This window comes from Macadamia integrifolia, chromosome 8 (genome assembly GCF_013358625.1).
Source record: "Macadamia integrifolia cultivar HAES 741 chromosome 8, SCU_Mint_v3, whole genome shotgun sequence".
NCBI classification, from domain to species: Eukaryota; Viridiplantae; Streptophyta; class Magnoliopsida; order Proteales; family Proteaceae; genus Macadamia; species Macadamia integrifolia.
In genome coordinates, this window is record NC_056564.1 from 14902561 (window position 1) to 14914691 (window position 12131).

General features: G+C 37.4%; 1 protein-coding gene across 1 annotated transcript; it reads left to right on the plus strand.

Moving 5' to 3' along the window:
• The first annotated feature begins 527 nt into the window (after positions 1-527).
• On the plus strand, positions 528-8158 carry LOC122085581. The gene is made up of 3 exons (XM_042654059.1): positions 528-684; positions 2531-2720; positions 7760-8158. The coding sequence occupies exons 2-3, from the start codon at positions 2539-2541 to the stop codon at positions 7944-7946; spliced, it is 369 nt and encodes a 122-aa protein (XP_042509993.1). The 5' UTR covers positions 528-684; positions 2531-2538; the 3' UTR covers positions 7947-8158.
• Positions 8159-12131: the final 3973 nt, after the last annotated feature.

Below are 12131 nucleotides of genomic sequence, written 5' to 3' on the forward strand. Positions count from 1 at the left end.
AGCCTATTCAATATTTTACTCCTATTATGTAATTATGTAGCTAAAACCTTGCCCCCTTCAATGCCTCATTGTTCATTGAATTTGATACAAGATTTACGTTTTTTTATCAATAAAGGTAAATTTTAGTAAACATGCGAATAAACTAGCAAATCGATTGATAACCGTTTAGAAATCGTATGGATTAAACCTCAATCAAAACTCTATAAAACCATGAAACCAACACTATTTAAAAACTGTAAAATCAGAACCATTTATTAAATGATTCTAGTATATAAACAATTCATTTTTGGTTTCAACCAAATAAATATTAACCAAACCAAACCAGACTATACTGTATACACCGGAACCGAACCTATCAAACCCTTGGTCCGGTGGCAGGTATAGCCCGGTCCCTAATTGCACCCCATTGTTCCGTAAAATCACATACATGTGGTTTGCAGGGATGGACGATCCGGATCTTCACTTCTGATCTGCTCAATAGTCTGTTGGTGAATTGACAATATAGCCCTTCTCGAGAAAATGAAATAGCGGCGAGTTATAAAATCTTGGAACTGGAGCTATGTTGCAATTCTCCAGAACTCACGACTCAAGAAAGGGGTGTGTGGACTGTGTACTTCCCGTCGGCGCATCTCTCATCGACAAATCTTCCATTTCTCTGATACGTGTGGAAGAACAGTGACGAAGGTATCACATTCATTATCAGATTTGAAAATCCTTTCTCAATATTTCTTTTTTCTTTTTTCTTAATAAAATTTTCTCCGTTGAATATATGATTGTTGTCTCAAATCTAGGGTTCTCCTTGTTCCGCCTCTGATCTCTTCGTTACTTCTTAAATTATACTTGAGATTCTTGGAGTATGGAAATATGAATGCATCGTTGTATTCTCTTACCTTGATCCGAACAATTTGATGTTGTTTTGCCGATTTGATTTCTGCCTTATTACTATTCACTGCATGATCTATATGAGGTTCAATTGAACGAGCGTTCTGTTTGAAGTGTTGGATTTTAAGTTACGAAACCTGGTTGATAGGGTTCGGTTTTTTTTTTTTTTTTTTGTGTCTGTTCAGTCAAGGTTCATTACTGTATGCAGTAATCTATTATTATGTGCATATAAACTCCAACTCTATTTCAGCTTTAGATTGATTACTAAAATGAGTGGCATCTATTTGTAATGCTCGGGTATACAATTAATTATCTGAAAATGCTCTTTGAATTCGTAGCCTTTGTGGGAAGAGCCCATTATTGTCTGCCTGGAGAAGTTGGCTGTTCATGTTTTGCATGAAAATTTTATTGTAAGACTAAAAGTCTAAAACTTAAGGAGGAGGGTAGGGGAACCTACCTCCTCATAGGATCGTTCATCTCTTTTTACTATCCAATGCATGGCTGCTCTCATTTGTGGTGTTAATTCTTATCAACACAATCTCTTCCCATCATTAAGAGTAAGCAACACAGTGAAACTCTCAAGGTTCTGCGCAATTTTCTTAGGCAGCAGTGTTTGATGGGAACACCTGCAACTTCCTGTGCAAAACAGATCTCCTTGCCTCTTTATATTACCAGACCAAAAGCCCCCTTCCTTCACGGGTAGTTAAGGGTGTTTCAAAGCTTACGAAATTAGCCAATTAGTCCCGTGTTTGTGAACCGTGGCAACTACCAAGAAGCTATGTTGATGTGGCAAATTGGGCCATTGGTTGGAAATTTATAAATACAACTCAGTGGAACCTTATCTCAACAAAATGGGTCGACTACGTGGATTTTTTATTCCTGTCAACTCTAGTCGAAGTAATGCTTGTTACAAGGCCTAAGCTATGCATGTCTTTTCTCACCCCTTCTCCTAGTTTCATTTTAGGCCTACCCTTGGCTCTTTTATGTCCTTCATTCTGAATCAAACCCCTCCTTATTGGATCATTCAAAGGTCTTTGTTGCACATGTCCATACCACCTCAGATGACTTTCACGCAACTTATCATGCATCGGAGCTATTCTTAAATTAGTTTAGTTTTTTCATTCGTAATTTGATTTTATCTAGTTTTACAACTCATTTAGCTATACTAAATTTGGATATATATTGTTTCTTCACTGCCCAAATTCGGCCCCATACATCATTGCTGGTCGAATAGTTGTAAACTAAATTTTTCCTTTTAGTTTTAAAGGAACACATTGATCACACAACACTCCGAATGCTCCCCTCCATGTCATCCACCCTTTTCTAATTTTTTGTGCAACGTCATCCTCTATTTCTCCTTTATTAATACCAATGCTAAAATGTGGTAAATAATACGATTGTTATGATTGAGTTAATCTGAAACCAGTCAGAATGATGGGTTTTGTTCCTGCTAGGATTTCAGGTGTATTTTGTGCTTTTTATTTTTGGGGTGCCATTTTTTGTGGTGTTTTGATATCTTTATAATGTGTAGATAGTTTATGCTTCTGAATGCTGCCCTACTGCTGATTTTTAGTATGATTTTTTCTGACCGGTTGATTTTGTAATTAAAAGTATTATCTATTATTTAATTTGTTCACGCTTAATTTAGAGGAGTTCATGGCGTCAAAGTTGCAACAAATACAATCGAAGGCTGTTCAAGCTTCTAAGTTTGTGTCCAAGCATGGAAGTGCCTACTACAAGCAGTTATTGGAGCAGAACAAGAAATATATCCAAGAGCCACCCACCATTGAGAAATGTGACTTATTGTCAAAACAGCTATTTTACACCCGTCTTGCAAGGTTGGTCTCTTTTTTGTGCTTGGCTGAGGTTCTTTGTAGGTTAATTTGCCATAACAGTTGGGACATATCTGTTCCATCATTGGTAACATCGTATTGCCTTCAACGTTGTGCATCATTATGTCCACAATGTTTTAATAATAAGGTCTAGAAGGCAAGTTTGAACTATTTATGTGTTTTTTTAGTTATTTGTGAACTATTTATATCTTTTTCATAGCCCACGATAGATATTGTTTAGTGGTGTAATTTTCTAAGTTCTTTAAAATAATATATTTTAACAACGAGCAACTGTATGACCTATGACTCCATGGTGGAGGGCTGGTTAGGGAAGAGGGAGGATCTCAGATTAAATTCCGTGTTTCAGAATACGGTTAACCAACATGTTAACTAATCGATTATGATAAATTGGATTGGATTTTGCAGTTTTTTTCTTCTGAGTACTCGAAGTACATGAGCGTGAAAAGAGGTTTCAAGAATCAGTTTTCTTTTTTAACAGGGTTAAAATCACTTATTTGGTGTTTTGACCCCATATTGTTTAGGGTCGATTTCGAAAGATTTTGAAAGATCTCCTCCAAGCCGTACATACGACTTGGGTACGGATGTAAAGCTAAACAAATTTGCCTTGCTTCCCGAACAGAGGATTGTGTAGGTTGTAAGGAGTGAATCTGCCTATCCAACAGATTTTTCGAGTGTCCAGGTTTATTTATGGCATGAGACAACTTGCAGCATGGGTCTAGCTTAGTGATATGTTCCAAAAAACTCCAATTGATCTGTGAAGGGAATTAGGGTCATAAACTCACTCACTTGCATTGAGCAAGAAAAACCAATTCAACTTTGTGTTTTCAGTTCTGTCCATCGGTTGCAAGCAATGCCCATATTCAAAGATGTTAAACTAAGACTCCTAACTAGAATCTAAAACTGAAAAATGGAGTTCAAAATTAACTACCCTACTATATCCTACGTATCCAACTCAAATAAATAAAAGACTTGAAGAACAACTATACTGCTTCCAACCCTCGTTGGACTAAAACCTGGGGTTGCACCGGTTTTTGGTTTGGGCCTCCAAAGTGGGTCATGTTTTTCTAGCCAGACTAGAGCAACGGCATCACTCCAGATTCCTTAGAAGTTAGAAGAACTCTAGACTTTTGTTAGTACACTATATTTGTACATTATATTACTGTTTTTTTTTTTTATTCAAGGAGGTACTTGCTATAAAAAAGTTCTTCCTCTGTCTCTTTTTTGTCCTTTATAGGTGGATCTGGATTCTGCTGCCATCTTGCATTAGATTTTGAACATCTGCAGTTTCTTTTTTGGCACTTGCAACAAGTGACCAGGAAGTGGTCTATGTTGGTTTATATAATTATTTATGAAATGACATTTTTTTGTTACACTGCATTCTCAGGGTCTTGCTTGTTCCCTTCAAATTCCATTTATGTACTGTTTTCTTCTGTTTGTTTTCTTTGAATGAAAATTATGTGATTAGCGCGTAAATACGGGTTAGATTATAATGCCACCACGCAATTATGTTACTGAAAATTGGTGTTTGAGTATTAAAGCCAAGGTATCGAGTATTGGTATCAGTCAGCATATCACGAGGATGATTTTAAGGGAGTATTGGAGAAACACTAAAGATATGCATGGAAATGCTTAAGAAACACTTGGATATGTTTAGGATACATGGAACTACTATTTTGAAGCATAATACACCCTAAATAAGTAGTAATTAGGTCCAACAGTAGAGCTTTTGGTGCAAAAATATACGCCCACTGGAGCATCTGCATCTTAGTCTCATATATGCAATTGACTGAGGATTACATGTCACGATCTTCTTTAAAGTTCCAATAAAAAACAAAGCACAACAGTAATAAAGCCTAATAAAAATGCTATATCACTGTGGAATGTGGAGTACGGATGATAGATCAGGTCTGTTCATATCATTTGGGAGGGCTTTAGGCTGACTAAACATGAGGAACCATATAAGTAACCATATAAGTACAAGTCAGGTGGACCATGGGTATCGATACTGATCTGATAGTGCAACCAAATTTAAATTACTTGACCTTCTGGATCCATGTTTGCAGTTTCACAACCAAATTTTAAAAAGCCGACTTTTTGGACCCCCATTTTTGCAGTTCAGCTCTCAATAACATACAAATGTGATCTTAAAAAAAGAATAAGGACAATCTCTGTGAGAAGTATAGGTTCGCTCAACGGTTCAATCATCTTTCTTGTATTTGGAGCATAGTTGTCGCGGCACCAAGGCAAACCAAGGTGATCAAGGTTGACAAAATTCAAGGCGACAGTAGAAAGGCACCAGTCCAGCTGAGCGGCCTGGATGCTTAGGTGACGCCTTGACAACTATGATTTGGAGTTCTCTTTTTGCCCCTTTTTCCTTGCTCCTTGTATTTGGACTTTTATCCCTCACTTATTGTGCTTCTCCTCGTCAAAGGAAGGGTGAGTAGCTTCTGCATTCTGATTTTGGAGTTCAAGAACTGAGAATATACCAGATCGACATGTTGAATATCTCTTCTTGAATTCCTTTGCAATAAGCCTGAAAGATTTTAGGACAAACCATGAAATGAGTGATCTGTGTGTTTCTGTGTAGAACAAGGGACCAGAGATGCTGTGAATCTCCCCCCTCCCTCTGTGTACAATGGAGGTTTCTATAAAGAAGAGCGATGTAAAGCAGCAAAGGCTTCCAACTCATGTTACCCACTACCACTTATGTTACCTCCAGTTATGCTTCCTTCTTCCTTCTTCTTCTCTTCTTTCATATGCGCCGTTGGCTGCTGTTGCGGTATTCTTCGTCAAGCAGCAGCCTACCCTGTTCTCCGCTTCTTCTTTTCCTCTTCATTTGCCAGTGGCAGCTGCTATTGAGCTCTCGGTAGTAGGTGGTTTTTGCCTGTTCTAGAAACAAAACCGCAAGGGTGTCTCGTCCGTATTGACTTGTATGAAGCCAGTATCTGAATGGGCTTATTTTCTTGCAAATAAGCCTTGGGTTGGGTTATGTATGTGTTGGGCCTTTGTTCCCATGGGTTTTCTTTGTAATGAGCCACTTTAATGGGCCTAAATTTGGGTAAAAAATAGGAAAACGGGATTTAATTCATTTGTTTATTTAGAGTCATGTTTTGAGTCTATATTCTTTGTTATTTCAGTTTCCTAGTTAGTTTAGGTTTCCCAATTAGTTAAGGATTGGGTTAGGCCTTTCCTTTTTAGTGTTTGAGTCATTTTTGAGTCTTCTATATAAGTTTGTAAGAGGCTATAACATTGAACACGAATTTGAATGAAAAAAAATAAAAGAATTCTTTGTGCTGGAAAACTATGAGATGCAGTGCTATGAGAGATAGCTTGGGTGAGATGCCCTACGGAAGAGTGAGATACTCGACCCAACCTATTCCCCTACCCCCCATTCTTCCCTTCATTCTCTTATTTCTGTTTTGATTCATATTATCTGTCATACTAACTGATTTTTATTGAATTTACTTAAGATCCTACCTGGGATTGGATCACTTGTGACCCAATCTTACATTAATATCAACTTGCCTCAGGTAGGTCGTATCGACCAAGATGGTTAGGTACAGTTCTTTTTATTATTATTTTCTGTTTCATTCTAAGCCTTGCTTCAGTACCCCATGAAATGCAATATGTATCGGGACAATACGCCAGATATGTACCAAGACTTAATACACTAATTGAAGCTAAAATAAATATCTTTTGTGATCCATGAAACACATTGTAAATAGAATAATAATTACATATGCGTATCAATGGATAGTTTTTGAAACTTTTTCCGAGGAGGCATGGTAAGGAACTCTAGCTTGGACCATGTTTGAGTTTTCAGTGATTCTAGAATTTGTAACTTAGGAAACAATCGTGCATGTGGAAAATATAATTGACCATGAACCGCAAGTCCATTGGTTCAAAAAGGCCAAGGTGCAAAAATCACATTGTTTGGAGCTCAGATGGCCCACTGCAGGGTCATTATTCTCTTTCCTTTAGATCGTCCTAGTTTGTCCATCTATTTCTTTATGTCCTCACTCTCCCTTTGCCTTCATGTGTATGATTGAAATTTCCTTATTCATCCTACTTTGACACTATATTTTCAAGGGACCTCCTAGATAGACCAAGAAAGCTCCAAAGAACAGCCCCATGCTTCCATTTGAACATTGGAAGGCTTAGATATTACCGATCTCTGCTCTCTATGTTGAAGCACATTAGGAAAAGAAACTTAGGTGCTTCTCACCCTGGAAAATTCTCTTGGACAACTGGGCACTTGGGCAGCTGGGCCACTGTCTTATATCTTAGAAATGAAAGATCATTTTTACCTGTCATTGCAGTCACTACTTCATTAGGAGTTTCAAAAACTATTTAAGACTTATAGTGAGTTAATTTTAAATAATAAGGTCTGGGGAATACTGGAAAATTAGTCTCTTCACAATGTGCCTAGCAAAAATAGAGTAAAAACTAAAACTAATGTGGTGGGTTTGAGGGTTTGGGGACATTATTCTGCCTCGAGTAGTTACAAATTGGTTAGATGGGTATAAATTAAGCTTGGTTCCTCTTCTTAATGTATTGTGTTGTCTACTATGATTTAGCTTGTCAGTTGAAACCAGTCCTTTATGTGCTAGAAAAAGTTATTATGGTGAAAGCAACTTGTCAACAGAGCCAATCTTTATTTGCATAAAGAATAGGGCAACCACAAAATATTTGCTTGTATAAAAGCCCAACCACAAGGGCACAACAAGATTCACAATTTTGTAGACTCAAATGTTGTATGCTAACTGTGACTTTTTTTGTCCAAGTAAAATTTAAATTTCTCAGTTTCATGGGTGACGGTAACTCGATGAAGTATGTTTGTTTTAGAAGAAAAATCCTGTAGCCTTACATGCTGTTAATAAAGCTGGATTCTTCTTCCGCACTGATCTAAAAAATGCTGCATTGCTTAGAACATTTTAATAGTGGTATTTTATCCTTGATGGAAATCTACTGTCCAAATCCATGTATGCACATTCCTTATCATACTCTCTTTTTAAATTCTGCAGTATTCCCGGTCGTACTGAGTCCTTCTGGAAAGAACTTGATTATGTCAAGCAACTTTGGAAGCATAGGCAGGAACTGAAGGTCGAGGATGTTGGCATTGCTGCTTTGTTCGGGCTGGAGTGCTATGCCTGGTATTGTGCTGGTGAAATAGTTGGGAGAGGATTTAAAATCACCGGCTACCAAGTCTAAGCAAGACCTCCCTCCTTGAGAGAAACTAGTTGTGGTCTTTCATTTATAAATCTCTCATTAATAGGGTGTTTTTTTCTGTTACTGACCTTATTCTACATGCAAAATTTTGTTTTTTCTTTGAAGGTTTTGAAGCTGAAAAGCTGACGAGTCAGCATGACAAGTAACAAGTGGTAAAATCAATAATCCACCAAGTTGGCATTTTCTTGTTTCTATTAGAAGGCTTTTGATTGGTTGGTTGGAACTTGAATTACTTTTACCCACTCGGTTTCTATGAGATGCTAGTTCCCGCTATTTGTGAATAAATTTCTTGGATAGGTCTGTTTTGATTAGCTTAAGGGGTGTTTGGTTCGGTAAATCATATGGTGTATATATCGGATATGAATGTCAATCTTTTGATAGATATGTTTCTTTCTGAAAAATCGTTTGGTTGCCTTGAGGTAGGGGTGTCAATCAATCGGTCTGGCTCGGTTTCGGTCCGGGTTGAGTCAGTTTCGGTGTGGGAAAGCTGAAATCGAAACCGAACCAATAAGAAAATTCTGGTTTCGGTTTGGTTTCGATTTCAGTGTGGTTTGGTTTCGGTTTGTCTTCGGTTTCTTAAATCGATTTGTAACCAAGTTGGTTTTGATTTTTTGTCCAGTTTGGATTCGACTTTCAATACAAATGTATACAAAACTATGTAAATTTTGATTTTTTTAATGAATTATGGAGTGTTTCGGTTTCTTACCGGTTTGGTTTCAGTTTTGGTTTGGGTTTTGAGTCGGTTTCGGTTTGGTTTCGGGTTTATCCGGTTTTCGGTGCGGTTCGGTTTGGTTTTGGGGTTGCAATACTTTAAATCGAACGGAACCAATAAGGCTTTGGTTCGGTTTGGTACGTGTTATCGGTTTGGTCCGGTCGATTTTACCGGTTCGGTTTAGGAATTGACACCCCTACCTGGAGGCTAATACATGTTTCTCACGGGTTGAGATATTGGCTTCCGTAGAGAACTTCTTTCCGCTTTTTCTTTTTATATTAGGTGGTAAAAATGTTGTTAAAATCTGAGTTTAGGTGTTGAGGTAAACTCATATTTGGAACACATTCTTTGTAATTTGGTCATTCATGGGAAGTAGGGTGCTCACTTATGAGGGTCAATCTAGTGGAACCAAATAGCTCCAAAAATTAAGAATTATCATTCTAAAGAATGTCATCCCAAAGATTTACCTAACCAAACACCCCCTTAAGCTAGATATGGTTCATATCAAATGTATGTCTAATTGGATTAAATTTCAGGTTAAGAACGAATAGATAGGGATAAAGGTACCCATGCCATCTCTTTGGACCAGACCTTTATTGAGGATGTGAATTGGAAACCAAAATCGTTTATCAAAATTGAACTGAGCCGTTTATCCTGAAACGGCAAAACCGTTTAGTAAATGGTTCAGTTATGGTTTCAAGTTTCAAGTTGATGAGCTAAATGGGTTAAAATAGAACCGAGTCGTTTAACCTGTTATTTCAAACCCAATTGAAACCATGAAAATTGAACCATTTAAACTGTCAAAACTGATCCGATTAAACCGTTTAAATATTAAATAAGGTTGTTGCAAAATATCATTAGTATCTCATTTGATTCAAAGATTGAGTGCTACAATCGTGCAAGTAATTCTAGAGGTAACTTGCTCATTGTTTGGAATGGTGATTAAATTAATCCAACGTACTAAGTAGAATGTATACCGATAAAAATGTAATTTTTATTTATATCATGGCATATTAAATATATATTTTTTCATATTATAACACATTATTTAGGAATGAAGGGAAAAGAAGAAAATCACTGCTGTAAGCATTACTTACTGACTTATTAGATGCGTTTGAGACTATTTTCTATCAAAATATTTTCTTTTGCTTAGTTGTTTGGTTGTTTTAACAAAACACAATGGATGCATTTCACATTCTCAAGATTGAATCGTTTATCTTCAAAAGCAAATTTTAGTAAACATATGAATAAACTAGCAAACCAAATGCGAACCAATTAGAAACCGTATAGAATAAATTGAAACCAAAACCGTTTAAAACTGTGAAACCGAATCGTTTAAAAACCATGGAAAACGGTTTCGGTTTCAGAAAGTGCAACCGTTTAGTAAATGGTGCGATTATGATTTCAGTAAAAATATATGTGAACCAAATTGAACCTAATCATTTAAATCGAAACCGAATCAATTAACACCCTTGTGTGCTTCTTACCCATTAACAATTGGTCGGCTCCTTGGTTTTCTTCGCTCTTTCTTGAGCTGATCCTGCTAATCCAGATTGAATGCGAGGCAAAATTAAATCGATGTCCAACTTGATTGTTTTAAATTTAAAATGAAGCTGCTATCTGTGAGCACCAAAAGCAAATTCAAGCTTTGGCAAGTAATGGCTGGCTGATATCTGAAGCATCTAATACAGGTTGGCTAGTAATCTGTTGTGATGGATGACAAGATGATGTGAGCAAAGGGAACTATTAATTACAAATCATTTGAACACGTTGGATATTATTTTATTTTTTTTTATTTTTTTTGGGGGGGGGGGGGGGTGGTGTTGGTGTGTTCTTATGTTCATTTTTGAGCAAATAATTAATCCTAGCATGGTAGATGAAGGAAGTAATTTCAATCACACACAACATAGACTTTCCTTACAGGCATGTCAGATTTGGGTTAGTAAGTAGAATGGCGGTATAGGGTGGCAGCATTTGGGATGGGATGACCAGTGGAAGGAGAGTCGTTATCGCATCCCACCCACATTGTTTGGTTGGCTAGGAAAGCTCCAGAGAGAGAGAGAGAGAGAGATCCTCGTACTCCAAACCTCTCACTTGCATGTTTAGGGTTACATGCCAACTACCTGGTACCATGTGTATCTAGGTGTTGGACTGCGTGCACGTGAGAAAGAGTTGGTGCGGATCTGGATCCTTAGAAAGACCATGTCAAGTGTCAAGAACACTAAATGACAGGGAAAGCAAAGACGTGCAAAGTGGCAACAAGTAGGGCATTGAAGAAGCTCCTCGTATTAGGTTATTCCACCTCATCTTCATGGAATTTCTTTGTCGAGGCTCCATATTCTCTTCCCCTAACCCCCCGCCATACTTCTTCCACCAAGTGCGCTAACGCGGGTGCTATAGTTTTATAAGTGGTTCTGGCGCGCTAACCATTGCTCTTGTAAAGCGAATGAAGGGAAGCTCGAAGCTTTTCAAATCAATTACCGTGGCGGCTTATGTAGGGGTAGGTCAACTAAAGCCCTCGAAACCGTGGTCCGTAGTCACGTATACAGGCCCCATCCCGTCTCCATTGGATTTGTTCTTGGGAATACGCTAAAAAAGGTAAATTTCCTTTCTTCAGCCATTTCATTTCGGGTTAAGAAGATGTGAATGTGCCTTTGGGGTGAAGAAAAGAAGAAACTTGATGAGTGAACAAGCAACAGTTGAGCCCCAACAATCAAATTGAAACTCAACAAGGGTGCCATCGGTAAATCAACTCTTTCACTTGGGGAGAGTGGTCTATGATCAGCAGCAACTAAAGGTTGGTCGTAGATCATGTTTGAGATTTTAAATGTAACCGCAAGCGTACGGATCAGTGTAGCTACGGGTCGAATAAAGGGAGAGCAACCACTTTATTTTTTTTCTTTTAATAATGCGAAAGTAAACCGATTAATGGTTGTGATCTAATTCTAATTACCGTCCTAAACATATGTATTTAAAATAACATCCTAACCATTCATTATCTAAGAATTTAAAGACGCAAGCCACGCAATTAAAATTAAATAAATAAATAACTGAAAATAAACAACCCATGCAATTAAAATTAAAAACAATAAAGCAAAAAAAAAATACTGAAATAAAAATAAAGTAAAAGAAAGAGGATAAAGCTAGAGAGAGACTCACAAGTAGGTTTCTCTACTTAGCCCGAAGGATGGATCATAATATGAGCTTCCCTACTTGACCAGAGAGTCACTCTTACAAGGATTACTCTACTTGGCTTTAGGGAAAGGAAGACAATTAAAATAAAAGCAATAAATTGATGGTTCTATGGTTAGGAGGGGCAAAGCCAACACATACACTAGCCATGAACCTTGGGAGAAAGGGATAGCAATAATGTAACGATTGAAATTAAAATCCTAAATTAAGAAAGAAAGAGTAGTCAGAAGAGAGAATGAGAGGGGGGAGAGAAGATTACTGAA

Excerpts from the sequence above, each read along its gene's own strand:
- LOC122085581 (XM_042654059.1), top strand. The coding sequence starts at position 2,539 with ATGGCGTCAAAGTTGCAACAAATACAATCGAAGGCTGTTCAAGCTTCT. Across the intron at positions 2,721-7,759 it reads TTTTACACCCGTCTTGCAAG|TATTCCCGGTCGTACTGAGT; the intron begins GTTGGTCTCTTT and ends TAAATTCTGCAG.